The following is a 19,608-nucleotide window of genomic DNA, read 5'->3' as shown; positions in this document are numbered from 1 at the left end:
GACAAGGTCAGGGGAGGCAGAGAGACAGAGTCATGAGAAGGGTCAGAGGTCAGAGTTTCTCCCCCACCCCACTCCCACCCTGTTATGCTGAGGAACATTCCCCAGGCAGAGGGCAGGACCGGGGAGAGTGGGGGCCTGCCTGCCCCGCCCCGCCCCACCCGCCCAGACTCTGGGTCCCTGCCATCTTTGGCCAGAAAATTCTCCCCAAACTAGGAGATGCCTAAAAATAGACTCAAGTGGGGGAGAGGCACAAAAAGGGGTGGTGGTGGTAGTGGCAAACAGGATGGGGTGGGGGGAGGCAGGGGGAGCTGGAGACACAGGAGACAGGCAGACCAAGAGCAAGACAGACAGACAGAGGGGGTTACCACAACACACCCCCTTGACCAACACTGCCTTGCGAAAGGGAGGGGTGTCTATGGAGGGCTCCCAGCTGCGTGAGTCACTGGCTCTTCCGAGGCTACCCAGGACCTGGGGCAGCTAGGCTCCCCAGCGCCCTCTGGTGGTCCCCAACCACTGCCCGCCAGGTGTCCGCAGAGGCAGCTGGCCACCAGGGCACCTTGAACTCACCTCCCAGCCAGAGCTCTGCAGGGAGGGGGAGAGAAGGGTCAAGGTTAGCAGTCCTTGGAGGGAGCCCTCGGGCTGGGGGGGGGAGGGGGGCTGGGAGGGCATCGGGTCCCACCTGGTGCAGGATCTTGGTGAAGGCTTCCTGCAGTTTGCCGTGCACAGCAGCTAACTTCTTGTAGTCCCGGTGGGCTTCCAGGATGGGGGTGAGGGTCTTGTAGACCTCATTCACAGCCTCGTAGAGCCCGCCCTGGGGGTGGGGGTGGGGCCCAGCAGTTTCTTAGCAGCAGGCTTCCTGACCCTCACGCTTGCTGCGTCCTCCTGGCCCCACACCATCTCCTCCAGGAAGCCCACCCCAACCGTCCCTGCCCCAGATGGCCTTTTCTGGCCCTTGGATGGACTCCACCACATGCAGCAACTCTTACTCTGTCCCAGGGCTGGGCACCGCAGGCACCAATGGGTTTTCTGCTGCTCAGAGAGCCATAGATGGGCCAAAGCAAGAGATCGCTTCCGGGAGGCTAGCTTGGGCCCACTTGGCTGCCGCTGTCTCCCTAACTCGGCCATGGCTGTGGGTGGGCTTCCCGCGTCCCCAGTGGGCACATACACAGGCGGCCTGGGCTGCTTGCTGTCAGGAGGTCGGGGCCCCCCTCTGGCTTCTCCCTCTGAGGCATTTGTCCCTGAGACTCCAGCAGAAATAACAATAACAACATCACTGGAGGCCACCCAAAGAAGCCCTGGTGGAGCAGTGGTCAAGCACCTGACTCCAAGTCCAAAGGTCGGTGCTTTGAACCCACCAGCCGTTCCTTGGCGGAAAGATGAGGCCGTCTGCTTAGGTGAAGACTTGGAAACCCTTGGGGGTAGTTCTAGTGAGACCTTTGGGGTCACGATTCGTTGGACCAAGTTCAAGAGCAATAGGTTGGGTTTGGAGGTGGCACAGGGATCCAGGATCACCCCACAGGCAGGGGGAGGAAAGGCTGGGCACTGCCAAAGCAATCTCCCTGGAAGCCTTGACCCTGACCCTGTTCAGGCCTCCAGATCTAACCACAGGCTCCCAGAGGCACAGGGGACCGAGGTTCCTAGGAGCCCCATAAGGTCCTGAATCCAGAACCAGTGCCTGGTGCCCTGGTCAGGAAACCTGGGACAAAGGCCCCCAACCGTCACAGGCAGAAGAAACCAACTGCCTTCCAGTACACAAGCAAAGATCGTCTCGAAGACGCAGTGGACGCGAAAAGCCCTTTCCAGTAAACTCAGGGAAAAGAGTCGATCTGGTTCACCGGGACCCTCTATGACACGGTTCTCAACCTGTGGGTGGTGACCCCTTTGGGGTCATCATGCAAATATCCGATATGCAGGATGTATTAGGTGACCCCTGTGAAAGGGTCGTGGTTAGGTGCTGTCGAGTGGACAGCCCGATGTCCAACAGAAGGACACCCAGCCCGGCCCTGCGCCATCCACACAGCTGTTTTTCAGTTCGAGCCCATGGTCCATCTCCTGAGGGCTGCCCTCCTCCTTGGCTGCCCCTCTCCTTCCCCAAGCATGAGGTCCTTTCCCCGGGATTGCTTTTGAAACTACTGGAGTGGAGAAACCAAAATTCTCCTGGAGTCCAGCTATCAAGAAATGCCCAAAGCTCCCATCTTTAAAAGAAAGGAAGGCACGACTAATCTCCAAGTGGCTTTGCTGGTTTTTGCTGTTGTTTTAAGATAAAAAAGAAACTGGAGAGGGATCGGTCACCCGCCTCCCGGGTCACCTGCCTGGCCAAACAACAGGCCACAGGCCAGGAAGGGGGCGGTTGCCCCAGTGAGGAACCAGCTCCAGGAGCCCTGGTGGCATAGTGGTCACACGGCGGGCTGCGCATCACGAGGTCAGCAGTCCAAATCCCCAGCCGCCCCTCGGGAGAAAGACGAGGCTCTCCACGCCCGTGGAGGCTTACAGTCTTAGACTCCCCGGGGGCAGCTGCAGCGCTTCCCGGAGGGTCGCTGTGAGTCGGAACTGACGGGAAGGTGGTGGGTTTGGAAGAACGAACTTCTCGGAACCTTGAATGAGACACCGGAAGTGCAGCACTTGCCCCAAGACAAAGCTGGAGGCAGGAAGCCAGGGAGGGCGTGGGGAGCTTGAGGGGGGATTGCAACTGTGTCATGAAACAACTGCTACAAAAAGTATCAGTTGTTGGATGGCAAACGGATTTGCTCTGCAAAACGTCATGCGAGCCAAAGGACAAAGGGAGGGCTGTTGATCCTGAGTCTCAGATGGAAGCCGATCGAAATCTACCAACCACCACCGAGTACTGAGGAGAGAAATCTGAAAAACCTAAGCGTCGACGAAGATTAACAGGGAGGAATAACAGAGAGTAGAGTTAGTGTTCATCTCCCGGTGATGGAAAGTTCGTTCACGAGCCCTGGCTGGAGCAGTGGGTTTGGCATGGGGCCGCTCACTGCAAGAGCCACAGTTGGAACCCACCAGCCCCTCCCTAGGCCAAAGATGAGGCTGCCTGCCCCCCTAGTGACGTCCAGCCTTGGAACACCCCCTGAGCAGTTCTACTCTGTCCTGTGGAATCACTGTGAGTCAGAATCCACTCAATGGCCATGGGTTTTGTTTGGTTTAAGCTAGAGCACCTGGGATTCTTGATCAAAGGTGGGGCCTGGTCCTGATGAGCCTGGGGTTGGGCCCAATACACTGCCTTCCTGTTACACAAGCCCTGGACCCTCTTGGGTTTTGTCTGACTGTGGACACTGGGAGCAGCACGGCCCTGTCTTTTTATGTCAAAACAAGACAGTAAAATACGCTAATCAGAAAGGAGTAGGGGAAGGTGGCAAAGGAGGGGACACAGGGACTGTGGTGGCTGCTGGATCTGGGCTGATGGCGGACGGACGGACGTGGGGCCACTGTCTTTCCCATGCTTGAAACATCCTAAGTTAAAACGTTATACTGAGCAGCTAAGGGGACTGAATGCTCACTCTCTCCGGGCCCAGTGCCAGGTTTTTGCACAGAGCAAAGCAGAATTTAAAAAGTGGCCCCTCGGAGGTTCTCAGGAGGAGCCCCTGTGGCCCAGTGACTAAGTTCTTTCTCGGCTGTTAATTAAAGGTTGGCGGTTTGAGCCCAGCAGCTGCTGCTTAAGAGAAAGATGAGACAGGCTGCTTCCGTAGAGATTCCCCAAACTCACTGGGTCGGTTCTGACTCACAGCAGCCCTATAGGACAGGGTAGAAGTGGCCCCTGTGGGTTTCCAAGGCCTAACTCTTTCCTGGAGTAGAGAGCCTCATCTTTCTCCCCCAGGGTGGCTGGTGGTTTCGAACGGCTGACCTTGTGGTTGGCAGCACGACCTGTACCCCGCCGTGCCACCAGGGCTGCTCTGTGAAACTGACGGCTTCGGAAGCCTGGAGCAGCTCCCCTGCGTGGGAGCTGGAATCGGGGTACAGAAGACTCAGTTCTCGTCTTTAGTTCCCCCGCCCGGAAAGGAAAGGCCCCGGGCCAGTTCCGTCTTGAGTCTCCCCGAGCGGGGACCCGATCTGGCCACAGCGGTATAGCCTGAGCCCCTCCGCTGCCAGGCGCCGGGCCTCACCATGGTGAAGTAGGCAGCTGCCTGCTCCAGCAGCCCTACCAGCCCCAGCTCCGTGAAGTGCTTCCCAGAGCAGAAGCCCTCCTCGTCGGGCGACAGGATGTCATCGGAGATGGCCGACTCCTCCAGCACGTTGGAGGAGATGTTCTGGGGGGGGAGGAGGAGGTGTGTGTCAGGCCCTGGTCCTGGCCCCCCATGCACGCTCGCCCTCCTGCCCCTCCCCCGCTCACCTGGAAGGAGACGCAGCCCACGGGCAGGTAGCGGCTGTCCTCCAGCAGGGCGAGGTACTCTGCCACGAGGGCGGCGGCGTGCACCATGCACTGGGCGGCCTCGGCGTGGTTGCCCATCTCCGAGTGCTTACCGGCCATGTTCTGCAGCCACGTCAGCCTCAGGTCTGGGGAGCCCTGGTAGCCTCGGGCGATCCTGGGACCCGGCAAGGGCGGGGGTGTGTGTGAGGCCTTTCACCTGTCGTCCACCACCCTCCCTCCCACCAGCAAGTCTCCTCACTTGTACCCCATCTCCCGTCCATCCCTTCAGCCGGGCCCCGGATGGTCCATCTTCTCACCTGGCATGCCACTCCTTTTAGGCTCCCCATCTCACACCTCCAAAATCCCATGACTCCTCTCTTACCTGGCCTCCTACCTGCCTCTCCTCCCCTGGACGTGCTTCACCTGGCGCCTCCTTTAGCTAGCCCACCCCTTCTCCATTCCCTCACCTTTCTCGTCCCTTCTTCACCTGTTTCCTTTTGGGTCCGACAGAGCTCCCTCCCCCAACTTGTCCTTCTGCCACCTACCCCTCTGCTAGCTCATTTACATCCAACCTTCATCCAACCTTCATCCAACCCCACCCTCCACCCTCTACTCATCACTCCCTTGGCTTCTGCACCATTTCACCTGTCCCCACTAGACCCTTCCCTGCTCCATCATCTCCCCCTCTCCCCACCCCCAAACGACCCTCACTTCCCAAGTCAGTTTTCCCTCTGGCCTGTTCAGCCTGGCACCTGTAGCTCCTCACCTGGCCCCCCTCGCGTTTCCAGTCACCTTCCTCGTTTGCCCTCATCTCGTGTGGACGTTGGCCTGGTGCTCGTTCCCCTGCCCTCGCTGCCCATGTGCCCTCTCCTGTAATGCCCACCAGGACCCACTCACCTGCCCATTCTCTTACCCGCTCTTCCTACCCCGTGTGCTCACCTGCTTCCCCGTCCTCTCCCCAGCCTCACGTAGCCATTCGGTGGGCGTGCTCCCTGATGTGCGTGGGCCCAGCTCACCTGTACATGAGGTCAATGAGCATCTCGGGGTCCTCCTGGTGCTCCTTCATCTTCACCGTGTCCGTCAGGATCATGTGCAGGTTGAACATCAGGTCCTGGACCTGGAGCCATGGAATGTGCAGGGACAAATGAGGATACAGGGAGTGGAGGGGCTGGGGTGCTACGCTGCGGGGGCGGGGAGGGGGCCTGCTGTGTGTCACCTGCTCAGCGAAGGTGCTGTCCCGCAGCCCCACGTCCTCCTCGGCATAGGTGAGGATGGTCTTGAGTGAGCGTCGCAGGTGCTCCTCGCTGAAGTTCTGGGTCGTCCCCACCAGGGACGATAGGGACATAGTCACTTGCATCTTCACGCGGGCGAAGTTCTGCAGGGGACGGGGGTGGGGGGTGGACGGGGGAGAGAAGGCACCTACCTATGAGTCTGGACCCCGCCCCAACTCCTGCCGCTCCGTCACACCCAGACCCCCAGCCAGTCACCACACCTCAAGCGTGTACACCTCACCACATCACAGTCTCCCCTCTGCCACCCGCAGCGCCCCTGGCACTCACGTTGCCAATCTCGAAGTTCTGGCGCATGAGCAGGTAGAGCGAGGCGCTGGCGTGTGTGCGGACAGTGCTGGCGCGGCTGCCACAGTGGCGCAGGAGTCTCAGGCACAGGTCGGCGCACAGCTCCGTGTCCTCCTCGAACAGCAACTCTGGGAACTGTCCCCGCCCAGGCCCCAGAGACAAGGCTCAGCCCAACCTGCCCGGGCTCAGAAGGATGCCGCTGGGGGCTGCGGGGTGGGTGTCCCTGCTGGCACGGCGGAGGACAACAGCTTTAGGTCAGGCCTGCATTCAAGCGACCTTGGGCAAGGAGCTGGGCACGCCGAGCCTCAGGTTCCTCCTCGGCCAATGGCAGCCTCATGGAGTGGCTGGCATGCAGCGGGCGCTCACGACATGGGTTGCTGTTATTAACTCTACGGACCACGGGGCGCTCACCTTGGACACTAAGGCCCGCTGGGTGGCCAGGCCATGCTGCAGGAAGAGGGCACTCTGGGCGCTGCCCAGACTGTACAACACCACCTTCAGCACCGCCCCCAAGACGCTCTCCCGGGCCTCTGACAGCATCACCGTCTGGGCAGGGGGCAGAAGTCACAGGGCCAAGGGGGTCAGAGACCCAGGAGCATGGAGGCTTGGGAGGGTGACAGGGTCAGGAAAAGCTTGGGATAACAAGGTCAGAGGTCAAGGCAGATGCTGGATCAAGCCCTACCTGCACAATGATCTCCAGAGTGTCCAGAACCACCAGGCTCGCCTCGGTGGCCAGGTTCCCGTCCACCAAGGCCTCGTGTTCCATTTCATCCTTGGTCCTGGAGGAGAGGAGAGGCTTGGGGGAACGACTCCACCCCACGCCCCAGCTCCCCCCTCCCCTCCCTTGGCTGCCCCAAGGACGCCGGCTCTCTAGGAACTTGCCCACATCCGGGGAGCCACCTGCCACCCACACCCACTTGTCCACACGGTCCGAGGTTTGTCTCCAGTGTGTGATGCTCTTCCGCCAGCGGACGTTCTCCTGATTCCCAAACGGGCTTCTCTCTGAGACGTGTGACAATGGAGGGACACCCGTGACACGAGGAAACACGCAGGCACCAAGGTGAGTGTGAGTGAGTGTGTCAGTGTGTGTGGTCGGAGGGGACAACCCGTAGGAGCTTGTTGAGCAAGTGGACACATATACACACACACACACACACACACACACACACACACACACACGACAAGTGAGAACTGATGGGGAACAGAGTCCCACAAGCACAGCGATGACTCGTGGGTTGGCACCAGCCAGTGGGGGCAGCGTCTGCGGGCTTCTTCTCTCTGTTTTTGTTTTTTAGTCATTTTATGGGTGGCTCTTACAGCCCTGGAGTTCTCCTCTCACTCTCTCTCTCTTTAAATCATTTCGTTGGGGGCTCTGACAGCTCCGGGGTTCCCCTCTCACCACGACTCCGCCGCACCATCTCCTGCCGTGCGCCGATGGTCCCCAGGATGGCTTCCTCGAGGCGAGCCTTCATGTCCAGCGACTTCTTGAAGGTGAGGCTGTTGATGCGCTCAAAGGCCTTTTTCCCCTGGAGGGCAGAGGACTGGAGTTCAGGGCGGATGCTGCCCCTCTCTGTGGGAACTGGGCCGCCCGGTCCCTCTTCCTCTGACTCTGTTCTGCCTCCAGGACCCTGGGCTTAGAGACGTCCTTCCTTCCCAAATCCTCGGCACCTTCCAAGTTCTACTTGGGAAGACAAGGCTTCCTCTATTCCTTAGCGCAACACAAACACAGCTCACCCTTTCACCTGCAGCCCCTCAGGAGCCTGTGCACCCAACAGTCCACCCCTTTGCCCCTGGCTCAGGAACTGTACACAGAACATTCCACCCCTCCATCCTGATCCTCTCTGGAACCACACACAGAATAGTCCCCCACCCCCCTCCGTTACCCTTACACATGTGGCATCATCCTGTGTCATCATCCATGCCCAGTCTGCCTCCTACTCCCTAGTCCCCTGCCCACCCTCCTGCACCTTGTATTCGAAGGCAGCCAGGCAGAGGTGCAGCAAGTCCAAGACACGACCCAGCTGAGGGAGGGTCAGGTCTGCGGCCCAGCGCTGCAGCAGGGCGGGCTCTGCGTTTTTCAGTACCCACAGCACACACACCAGCAAGGTCCGGCTGGACTCGGCAGACAGTGTGCTGCCTGAGCGAGAAGCCTAGGGTCAGAGGGAGACAGGGCGCTCAGGAAGAGCCGAGTCAAACGTGTCCACTTCCTCCACGGAGGAAGAGTCCGCTGTGCGTCTCCTAACATCGCTCCTCTGACCCAGTCTCCGGGGACGAGCCCCGTACTTACCGCTGGCCCCTGGGAGATGCTGGCCCGGGAGCCAGGGGCCAGGGGGCCTCCAGCGATGGCCATGGCTACTGAGGGGTTGATGGTACCACCAATGTCTCCTTCCCCTTCTGTGTCTGAGTCAAGCATTGAAGCCAGTCTTGACCGCTGACCTGGGCCCTCTGAGGAGAGAAGGGAAGAGTGAGGTCTGGGAAATACTGGCCCTTCTGCCTCCAATTTCAGCCCAGAGGTCAACTCTTCAAGGACACCTTCCCTGACAGGACCCTAAGGGGGAGGGGAGAGTGGGGGCCTCCAGTTATCCCCTCCCGGAGCTCACTTATTTATCAGGATAATTAGACACACTAGCGGCTCTTCCTCCCGGAGACGCTAAAGCAAAGGGAAACATTGATGACGGCGGAGAGCTGAACAGAACATTACCCAAAGGGCAGCTCGAGAAGACAGAGCCAACGCTTACAGTGAAACGTGCGAAGACCTAGAGTTAGACAACCAAGAGGGAAGGCCACGCTCAGCCTCTCTGCAATGGGAAGAACTCCGGGGAGACTCAGGCCTCCAGCTGCAAGTCCTGAAAGGGTCTGCGGGAAGCGTCGAAAGAAGACGGGACGAAGACGCGTTGTCACCGCACCAAGAAGAACGGGTCGGCACGCCGCCATGTCAGGAGGCAGCAGATGAGCGAGAACCCACGGTGCTGACGGAAGACGTGCGAGCTGCGCCGAACGCGTCGGCCAAAAACAAGGCTCCAGGAATTGATGGCATTCCAACAGAAACGTTTCAACAAGCTGAAGAAGCATTGGAGGCGCTCGCTCGTCGATGCCAGGCGATGTGGAAGACAGCTATCTGGTCAACTGACTGACCTCCCTATTTGTACCCATTTCAACAGAACGCTTGACTTACAGACACGATCTTTGCTATCGCGTGCCTGTGAACTGTTGTTTTGGAGCACCCGACAAAGGATGTGGCAGTACGTTGAGAGGGAGCTGCTAGGTGTTCATGTCGGATGCAGAAGAGGATGTGCAACCAGGGATAGCATTGCTGATGCCAGATGGATCTTGGCCCAAAGCAGAGAATTCCAGAAAGCTGTTTTCCGACTATGCCAAGGCATTTGACTATCTGGATCATAACAAACTACGGACAGCCTTGAGAAAACTGGGAATTCCAGAACACTTCATTGTGCTCCCGCAGAACTTGTATGCGGATCAAAAGGCAGTAAGGGATACTGCACGGTTTATAATCAGGAAAGGTGTGCAGCCGGGCTGTATCCCCTCACCATACTTACTCAATCTGTATGCTGAGCTAATCCTCAGAAAAGCTGGATAAGGTAGCAGCAGAACTGGAGCAAGGCTTATTAACTAGCTGCGATATGCAGACAACACAACCTGGCTTGCTGAAAGCGAGGAGGACTTGAAGCACTTGCTGGTGAAGACCAAGGATTGCAGCCTTCAGTATGGATGACAATTCATATAGCAAAAGACCCAACTCCTCACAACTGCACCAGTAGATAGCATCATGATAAATGGAGACAAGACAGATGCCGTCAAAGATTTTATCTGCTTGGATCCACCATCCATGCTCATGGAGGCAGTCGTCAGGAAATCAAAAGAGGAGTTGCATTAGGTAAAACTGCTGCCAAAGACCTCTTTAGAGGATTGAAGAGCAGGGATGGTACCTTGAGGACTAAGGTGCGCCTGACCCAAGCCACGGCCTCCCCATCGCATCATCTGCATGCGCAAGTTGGACACTGCATCAAGGAGACCGAAGTTGTGGTGCTGGAGAAGAATACTGAAAACACCAAGGATACACCGATTGGTGTTGGAAGAAGTGAGGCCAGGGTGCTCCTTAGAAGCAAGGGCAGTAAGAGTTTGTCGTGCACAGCTTGGGGATATTGTCAGGAGCGACCACTCCCTGGGGAAGATCATCGTGTGTGGTAAAGGAGAGGGGCAGCAACAAGGAGGAAGGCCCTCAAGGAGATGGACTGATACAGGTTGGTCACGGGGGCTGTGCAGCGGCTCCCCAGATTCTCCCAAACCCAGGGTCGTGGCTGGTGCTACAAAGGGCCCAAGCATAGGGACCGCTGTGCAGATGGCCCGGAACGGGCAGTGTTTCCTTCTGTTGTGCGGGTTTCTAGGGCACCTAACGACGACGACAACAAACACAATAATCTGTGTGTTCCACAAAGGCCTGGACCCTTATCTGTTCTAGCCAAGGTCCTAGGCTCACAATTTAAGGGACAGGTGGCCCACAGGGGTAGTTAACAGTAAAGATGATGGTGACAATGATCGTGCAAACTGTTGTGATAGCTTCCATCAGCACCATCTACCATCTACTAGATCTATCGTTTACAGGGCTCGGGCCCTGTTCCAGACACTTCACAAGAATCCACTCTCACTGGACTAGAAGGACCCCTTCAAAGCGCTGAGCAGCAAGGCGGGTCCTCTGAGGACTAAGGGGCGCCTGACTCAAGTCACGGTATCTTCGGAGGTCCCGTGTGCCTGTGACAGGCGGACTGCTAACCATCATCCATGTAGCTGAATGATGTGCTGACCAAGAATATGCTGAGTCCCATGGGCTGCCCCAGAACTCAACAAACAAATCTGTCTTGGAAGAAGTGCAGCCAGAATGTTCCTTCGAGGAGAGGATGGTGAGGTGTTTGCCATCTGTTCTCCGGACAGGCTGTCATGTCCTGGAGGAGGACATCAGGAGATGGACGGATGCAGTGGCTGCAACGATGCGCTGAGACACAGAAACAGCTGGGAGGCCGGTGCAAGCCCAGGTGGTGCTTACTGGGGGGTGTTTCGCTCCATTGTGCTTCGGGTCGCTCGGAGTCGGAACCGACACAGTGGCACCTGACAACGGCGCTGTCTTCAAAGCTCACGAGGTAAGTACCCGGATGATCTACTTTCCAGGTGAGGAAGCTGAGGCCGCGAGAGGCTAAGTTCCTCCACCAGCATCAGACGGCAGGGGAAACACTAACGCTTAGATTTGAACCTAAACAGCCTCGTTCCCAAACCTACGATCTTAAGAATTCTCTCCTTCTCACAAAAAAAGTCTCACCAGAGGGAGGAGCTGACAACAAAAATGCACAACAGGCAGACCTCACCCTAGAGACTTTGAAAACAAAAAGTTCACTGCGTTTTAAAAAGCTCCGCCTCAGCCCCACCCTGCTCAATCCCAGACTGGACTGGCGTCATTAGCTTGTCAACCTTACTTGCGTGAGACTGAGAAAGAGGAATCCTCACTGGGTCAAGCTGCTATCCCTCCAGTCTCGCTGGTTCTTTTACACCCAATGTTGAAAGGGCAATACACATTTACAAGAGGCAGGAAAATAAAAGCTGACTCAGGATGACTGTGTACTGATGTTAACAGATGAAGACTTTAAAATGACAAACAAAAATACGGACAAAATGGGCCAAAGGATGGAGTATTTCAACTATTAGAATTAAATAAAAAAAACCTTTATGGCGATCCCTTACAACTTAAACAGAGCTAGACAGGCACAGTGTCAGACAGCACTGGTGAATGCAAAGGCAAGTCAAAGAAGAGTTTCTAAGGAAACAGGGAGAAAAAAAGAATGGAACACAACAGACCCATGTAGCCCAGTCAGAAGGTCCAACATACGTGTAATCGGAGTCCCAGGAGGAAGAGAGGGAGAGAAAGCAGAAAAAAAACACATCAAGAGATTATGGCTAAGGATCTCTCCAAACAGGTGGAAGAGACCAATCCACAAAACCCATGCCTATGCTTCCAATCACTGCACAACTTCTCCCTCACTGCCTCTTAGTCAAAGACGATGGGTAGTGATCCTACAGGACAGGGTAGAACTGCCTCTGTGGGTTTCCGAGACTGTAACTCTTTGTGGGAGAAGGCAGCCCTGTCGCTCTCCTGAGGAGAGTCTAGTGGTTTTGAACCGCTGACCCTGTGGATCGCAGCCCAATGCAGAACCACCACACCACCAGGGCTCCTAGTCACGGTACACTACTGTCCCCGTCGAGAGTTCAAAGAGTGGAAGCGGGGTGTTTGCCCTCCTTTCGCCCTGCTGGTGTCTACCTTCGCTTCCTTGCACCTTCTGCTCTTGCATGATCACAAAAGCTGCAGTAACATCTCCCATTGGTGCAGGCTGGTAACGGGGGGCTGTGCGACGGCTCCCCAGATTCTCCCAAACCCAGGGTCGTGGCTGGTGCTATTCCTATCTCCATTTACGAATGAGAAACCTAAGATTCAGAAATGTGGACGGCCTCACAGGGTGCTTAAACAGTAGGCTTTGCTCTGCTGGTCCTAATGCCTATGTTCTTATCTCTAGCTCCTCTCTCCCATCTTTCCTGTTCTGTGCCTGGTGCCATCAGCACCCCCCGGGGTCGTGCGTGGGACCCCCGCCCTGGCCCACTCACCAGCAAAGTCGTGCAGCCGTGGCAGCGTGTCCCGTGAGAGGGAGAGCAGTGGCAGGTACAACTCGGCCACACGGGCCTTCACAGTGGCCTCGGCATAGCGGGGGTCGGCATCATGGGCACACAGCAGGCTGTGGATGGCACTGATGGCCTTCTTGTGCAGCAGCGATGCCCTGCGGGGTGGCGGAGTGCTCAGAGTGGGGCGGACAAGGCTCTTGGACTTCCCTCCCGTCCCTAGGACTGGACAGGCCCCGAGCTCACCCCTCCGCCTCAGGCTCAAGGGCCAGTGCCAGCTCCGTCAGCAAGAGGCCAGCCAGGTAGTGCTGCTGGCGGAAGAGCCCACTCAGCTCAAACATACTGGCCACCTTGGGGTCTGGGGCATGGCTGGAGAAGGCAGAGCTCTGCAGAGGGCAGACGAAGATCGGGAAGAACAGATCAGGACAGTGACCGGCGGTGACGTGTCAGAGGCGAGGGGCTATTTCAAGCCATCTAGGAGGTGGCCAAAGTCATGAGGTCAAGGACCAGAGGAGAGACTGGGGCCAATTCATCTGGACCTGACCGAGGGCATGGGGTTAAAGGCCAGAGGCCATAAGTTGGCAGACACCATCTGGGAGGTGAGCGAGCACATGCAGTCAAAGGTCAGAAATCTCAAAAGTAGCAGATGGAAGTACAGGCCCCTGGGATTTTAGGGTTTAAGAGATCAGACATGACAAGCTAGTCCTCTTGGGAAACAACCAGAACCCGGTGCCGGAGGTGGGGTCCTTCCCCCTGAGCAGTAGCCTGCGGTGAGCAGGTCAGAGATGGCCAAGCTGTGGATGAGGAGCTGGTGGTCAGAAGCCACAGGTCAAGGAGAGGAGCCAGGAGCGAGGCAGGCCTACCTGGGACGTGGTGGAGGACACTGAGGGTGAGGGTGAGGCTGGGGGGGACAGTGGGCAGCACGGGAGGTTGAGGGTCACATAGTGCTCGTGGCTGCATAGGACACGGGTGAAATCCAGGCGCAGGGCTAGCAGCGCCGCCGGGTTGGGGGCCGACTGCAGCCGTGTGGCCACCTGCAGGGGAGGGCAGTGGAGTCACCAGGGGCGCAAAAGGCTCCGCACCCACCGCTCCTGCCGTGCCATCTGTGTTCCCACTGTGCCCGCCACACCCCTACCTGCTTATAGTGGGCGCGGACCAGGCTGAAGACGAAGCCGCGGTCGGCCAGGGACAAGAGGTCACTGAGGAAGAAAGCCAGGCTGGTGTTGAGACGCTCCGCCAGCTGCATGTCCTGTGATCAAAGGACCCGTCAGCCCGTGCCCACACTGCCCCAGCCACGCCTCCGACTCCACACACATCCCAGGCATCTCCGCAGGCCCTGCCGCGACCCCCCAGGCCTTCAGTCTTCCTGGCATGACCTTGCCTCTGGGCTTCGGGCAATCCTGGCTGTCGGCTGGCCTCTCTCTGACAACCCATCTCGCCCCCACGCTCATGCGTTGATGCTCTTGGGGCTCTGATCCTTCCCTTCCTCTTAGACTTAAATAGCATACCCATGGGAGAGCCCCTCTCCTCCTCTTTTGTACAGGAATCCCTGGCTCAGAGTTCAGAACCGGGTGGAGACACCATTTCCCAGCTTCCTTTGCACCTAGGGGCAGCCACGTGACCACCTGCTGGCCAACCGGATTTAAGTAGTGACGTGGACATTTACACAGAGGGGGTAGGTCCTCTCGTTCCCCCCAACTTGTAAGGTGGATGTAGTAGGCGCCATGGTGAACTGCCCGGGGCAGGCTCACTTATGATCAAAAATAAACCTTGATCACATTGAAACAATTGAAGGATTGTGTTAGAGCAAATTAAGCTCTACTGTAGCCAATCCTCACTGCCACCAAGTTGATACTGTTTCACAGTGACCCTATAGGACAGGGTAGAACTGCCCCTGTGGGTTTCCCAGATTGGAACACCTGACCGGAGTCGAAAGCCCTGTCTTTCTCCTGTGGAGCGGCTGGTGGACTCTAGGCAGGCAACAGCCCCTTGTTAACCACCCCCCCACATGTACTGAGCCCCCACTGATGTGCTACGCCCTGCAAACAAGATGGGCAAGCGCTGCCTTGTGAGGAGAAACAGACTACGTAACCGAGGAGCCCACAGAAAGCCAGCACCACAGTAAAGCAAGGCACCTGGAAGGCTTTTTTATTCCCAGGGCAAAAGAACTCCAACTTTCACTTCTGCTATTTTGCTTACACTTTTCATAGTTTATGAAAAAGTTTGAGCCGTTGGCAGAATGGCCAAAAGGCGACAAAGACAGGAAGGGAGCTCGCGCTGTTAGAAAATGGTGTCAACAGGGGCTTGGGTGGAGGGCAAATGTTTTGAGAATGATGAGGGCAATGAATGTACCAATGTGCGTTACACAATTGATGTATGTATGGATTGTGCTAAGAGTTGTATGAGCCCCTAATAAAATGATTTTTTTAAAAAAGTAAGAAAACAAAACAAAACAAAAATACAATTGGAGAAGCAGTATGCCCCCCCCCAAAAAAAAAAAAAAAAAAAAGAAAAGAAAATGGCATCAACAGATGCAGGCTTGCCGCACACCTTCCAATTGGTAAAATCCGTGATACCTGTGAGGAGAGGTGGGACCATAAAAGAAATCCCGATTATTCTAGTTGCTTCTGAGACAACTGGACAGGGTGATGGTTCAAGAGAACTCAACAGGACAAGCAAGCGCCAGTTCTCAGAAGGGGGAAGGGCACGCGCAAAGGCCCGTTGGCAGGCCAGGTGTGGCACCTGTGAGGCAGTGAGGGGGCGTGGCCTCAAGGCCTGGGGGCGGGACACACCTGTCCTGCCTTTGGGTTTTCCAACGCCACTTTGCAGCCTCACTCCCTGTGTTACGGCTTTGGTGGCTCTCGTGACCCAAGGACACACATACAAGTGGGCTTCAAACACTTTGTGGAAGGACTGAATTAAAAGACAGCGAAACCTTGCCCCCCAGCTTTTGGAAGCCGCCAAGCGCAACACGAAGCCCCGCCCACAGGGGCGGGGACCAACCCTATTGGCCTGGCGATTGGTGCTCTGCGGGCGTCTGGGGAACGCCCCTCGCGGGCGCCCCCTAACGGCCGCGACCTCGCTGCGGCACCGCGGGCGGCGGACTTCCTTCCCGGCAGCCCTTGCGGAGGGTGGTTCCCCCCCCTCCCCCCAATCTGGGTCAGCCCCTGGGAACGCTGCTCTCTGGGGAGGTCTCCATGGAAACCAGGTCGAGCCCTCAGGAGTAGAGAGCAGAGGGCGCGGGGGATTGCGCAAGGGCCCGCTGCCCACGGGCCAGTTTCCAAATCTGGGCGATTTCCTGTGCAGATACAGAAGTCCTACGGCCCTTTAAAAACCTGGGGCTCTGGTCCCTGGTCACCACGGCAGGCAGACCCGCATTCCCGGAGGGTGTCCGCCAAGGGGCACTGCCCTCGGGCCCCACCATACCCCCCACCCCCCAGGCTGTATCTGGCACTGGAGGGGGTGGTGGGTGTTGTCCCTTCCTGGCCACATGGCACCAGGTGAAGCCACTCAGCCTTTTTCTGCCTGTTTCCCTCTGTCCCCATCTGCTGCCCCGGTGGCCTGATGCTTTATGTGGTGGGCTGCTCACAGCAAGGTCAGGAATTCTAAACCACCAGCAGACTGGCTTTCTACTCCGGTAAAGATTTACAGTCTCGGAAACCCGCAGTTCTATGCTGGCCCGTAGGGTCACTGTGAGTCAGAACCGGCTCACTGTCAATAAGGTTGTTTTTCTTCTGTAGTTAACGATGGAGATCGGGAGCCCTGGTGACATGGTGGGAATGCGTGAGCTGCTCCCAGTAAGGCCAGCAATCCTCCCCATAAGGCCAGCATTCGAAACCACCAGCCATTCTGCGAGAGAAAGACTAGGCTTTCTATTCCAGCAAAGAATTCCCGCTTCAGGGGGCAGTTCCACCCTGTCCTAGGGCTTTGTTGGGAAACTTTAATGGCATTGTCAATCTCCAGAGCTGAGGCAGAAAGGGAAATGCCCAGTGTTCTTAAAGCCCATTTTAGCATTATTGTGATGCTGTCAAGGAAGTACTGGACTGCTAGCTATGAAGTTCAGAACCCCCTGCCTGGGAGGGAGAAAAAGGAGCCTCTCTGCTCCCTTACAGATTTACAGCCTCAGACCCCCTACACTGGGTTCCTGCCCACCTGCTGGCTGGCAGTTGCATTTGATTTTGGTTTAACTCCTGTGGAGGTCTCCAGGGGCGGACCCCAATGCGTAATCACGGAGTGACGGTCCAAATCCCCTGGAAGGAAGGCCTGGCCACCTGCTTCCAAAAGGCCACAGGCTTGAAAACCAATGGCTCACGCACACGTGGTTGCCAGAGCTGGAATCATCTCAGTAGGAAGTACAACCACGTAGCCCCTTGGCCTCTGGGCACTGGAGTCAGTGATGGGGGACAGGGAGGGGGAACGGGCAAGGTCAGGATCTCAACCTCCACTTACTGAGCCCTTGGGGATGGAGTACAGCAGGCTTTTGCTAAGGATTCTGGATCTGCTGTGGCCTCACCTCTCCCTCTCAGCCCCTGCTCCCTTAGCTCCGGCCCCACCTCAGGGCCTTTGCACGTGCAGTTCCCCCAGCTGTCTGCATGGCTCTTCCTGATCTCCTCCAAGTGCCCCCTCCCCCCCCCACTCAAAGTGGACAGTGCTCCTGGCACAGGGCTGTGCACAGTAGTGCTCCAGAAATAGATGTTAATAGCCCCCTCCTGAGGCCAGTCCAGCTGTGCCCCCCCCCACTCGAGACAACTCCTCCCACGCAGCCCCAGGCACCTCACCTTGTGGCAGCGAGTGATCACCTCCAGGCCCACAGAGCCCACCAGGGCCATGATGTCGTCCAGGAAGCGCCCAGGGAAGCGCAGCTTGCGGGGTGTGTCCAGCCGCTGGCCCAGCAGCAGGTGTAGTGCCATGCTCTTCACCTGGGGGGAGGGGAGCATGGCGTGAGGGTCTGAGGGGGCTTCAGAACTGAGGAAGGGGCTGGGGGCGGGGCCTGAGGGCAGGACTCAGGATCTGTGGGCGGGGCCTGAAAAGGATCTATGGGTCTGAAAGTCAGGGAGAAGGTTGTGGGTGAGGCCTGGAATACATCTTCCCATGGAGAAGGGTCTTCTGAACCCTCCTCTTGAAGCGTTTGAACCCCACACTCACTCAATGCGGACTCATGGCAACCCTACAGGGCGGGGTAGAACTGCCCCGGGAGTTTCCAAGACTGTAATGGTTTACAGGAGTAGAACTCTAGCTCAGTCTTTCTCCTATGGGGCAGCTGGTGGTTTTGAACTGCTGAGAGATACTGTGGATCGCAGCCCAACCCAAAGAGTTTGTTGGGGTTCCTCAATCTGATCACCAGTGTCCCCCACTCTCCCGGGTATCTCAGAGTAGGATGCTCCTTGGCAGGCAAAGGGCTCTCTTTCCAGACAGTCTTACAGAGAAGACGTGGAGGGGGTACTGTCTCTCTCTCTCTCACTCTCTCTCTCTCTGTGTGTGTGTGTCTTTCAATAGTGGCAGGGTGAGGAGGGGCCGTCTCACCAAGAGCTGGAAGAAGAACCAGGCATGCGGCAGGACTGCCTCGCGCACGGTGCTGCCACTGACCACCCACTGCAGAGCCAGCTCCTCGTGCAGCAGCTGGGGGCGGGAGGGGGGGGTGTCACGGCGAGCCTGGGAGCCCCACCCCCTCCGGAGGGTGTGCAGGGGAGCGTGCAGCGGAGGGCTGGGGGTTAGAGCAGTGGGGGCCATGCAGGAGGGAGGCAGGCAAAGGGAGGTGCGTTCCCCCTTCCCCGCTCTCCAGACCCCTGGGGTGGGGAGATCTGAATCCCTTGGTTGAGTGGCTGGGGCAAAAATGGAATCGTCCCCCACCCCCCACCCTCACCTCCCCACTACCTTCTGCACAGTGGGTCTCGGCTGAGAGGCTGGTGGGGCGGAGGAGCCCTCGAGGTAAGAGGAGGCTCGGCTAGAGCTGCGTTCGATGGCCTAGGAGGGGGTCGATGAAGAGGAGTGGGTGGGGTGGAGGATGGAATGAAGGCGGTGGGATGGGATGTCGAGAAGTGGTGAGAGCCCAGGATGGAGGTGAGACCCATCCCTGTAGAAGCATCTGGGTGGACGGAGGTGATACCTGTGGTGTGAGGAGGAGGAGGAGGTCTGCCAGCATGGAGGGGGTGGGGTGGAGAGAGCCCTGGGAGTAATCAGGAGGGTGACTGAGAAGCCGGGAGGCTGATGCAGGAGGTGAGGACGGCCCTGGGGGCACCATGAGGGGGCAGAGAGGTGAGAACCAGGCACAGGAGGGCGTGGTGGGAAGCCCACCGGTGGGAACAGAAGAGGGGAGGGGTGGGGGCGGAGGAGGGGGCTTCATGTGGTCAGGGATGGTGAGTATGAGCGAGTCAGGGTGGGTGGGTGGGTGGGGGTGACACGTGCAGACAGAGGAGGACTCAGGAAGGGATGTGTGTTGACAGGGGATGAGCTGACTGAGGGGTGTAGACGGAGGAGAGGGGAAGGAAGAGCCGGGCAGGGGAGGGGAGACAGCGATGGGGCAGCACGAGCAGCCGAGATCCTCACGTTCCACGCTGGGCCCTGCGCCAGCCTTGCTTTGGGGCCTCACCGGCCTGTGTCCCCATTTGCAAACAGGGTGTGGGGGCCTGGGCCCCTCTCCTCCTCAGCTGTGCGGGACAGCAGACCCGTGATGGTGCCTGCCTGGTCCCCCGCCTCAGAGCGTGGGCCCCATGCCCTGCAGTGCTGACGCTACCCCACTGCCTACCTAGGACACCCAGATGCCCCACCTGGTCTGTACTGCTCTGCCAACCCTGGAGAACCGGGGGCACGCGGTAGTTGGGGGGGAGTGTTGTTAAAAACGCCGGGAGGAGGGCCCAGGAACCCAGGCTTCTAGCAGTTCCAGGAGAGAAATGTCTCAAGGTCCCTTTGGACCGAGCCGTGGGGGTCCCCAGGCCCTGCGGAGGGTGCAGAGCCACTGCTCGCCGAGGAGCGAGCCCGACTACACAGAGG

General features: G+C 57.8%; 1 protein-coding gene across 1 annotated transcript in view; it reads right to left on the bottom strand.

Moving 5' to 3' along the window:
• DOCK6 (dedicator of cytokinesis 6) overlaps positions 1-19,608 on the bottom strand; it is a 41,998-nt gene that overhangs the window by 3,206 nt on the left and 19,184 nt on the right. Inside the window, exons 24-43 of the mRNA XM_045290288.1 lie at positions 18,493-18,582; positions 18,142-18,237; positions 17,397-17,537; positions 13,754-13,867; positions 13,482-13,652; positions 12,865-13,004; positions 12,607-12,776; positions 8,228-8,385; positions 7,908-8,090; positions 7,340-7,466; positions 6,858-6,942; positions 6,623-6,719; positions 6,352-6,486; positions 5,923-6,075; positions 5,580-5,738; positions 5,380-5,480; positions 4,346-4,538; positions 4,119-4,262; positions 680-811; positions 568-582 (exon numbers count right to left, since the gene is read on the bottom strand). Of these exons, the coding sequence (XP_045146223.1) occupies positions 568-582; positions 680-811; positions 4,119-4,262; positions 4,346-4,538; positions 5,380-5,480; positions 5,580-5,738; positions 5,923-6,075; positions 6,352-6,486; positions 6,623-6,719; positions 6,858-6,942; positions 7,340-7,466; positions 7,908-8,090; positions 8,228-8,385; positions 12,607-12,776; positions 12,865-13,004; positions 13,482-13,652; positions 13,754-13,867; positions 17,397-17,537; positions 18,142-18,237; positions 18,493-18,582 (2,604 nt within the window). The remainder of the gene's footprint in view (positions 1-567; positions 583-679; positions 812-4,118; positions 4,263-4,345; positions 4,539-5,379; positions 5,481-5,579; positions 5,739-5,922; positions 6,076-6,351; positions 6,487-6,622; positions 6,720-6,857; positions 6,943-7,339; positions 7,467-7,907; positions 8,091-8,227; positions 8,386-12,606; positions 12,777-12,864; positions 13,005-13,481; positions 13,653-13,753; positions 13,868-17,396; positions 17,538-18,141; positions 18,238-18,492; positions 18,583-19,608) is intronic.

The sequence above is a fragment of the Echinops telfairi genome, unplaced genomic scaffold, assembly GCF_000313985.2.
Source record: "Echinops telfairi isolate 266 unplaced genomic scaffold, ASM31398v2 ScPeMD7_36;HRSCAF=134, whole genome shotgun sequence".
NCBI classification, from domain to species: domain Eukaryota; kingdom Metazoa; phylum Chordata; class Mammalia; order Afrosoricida; family Tenrecidae; genus Echinops; species Echinops telfairi.
This window is presented reverse-complemented; position numbering and strand designations above follow the sequence as displayed.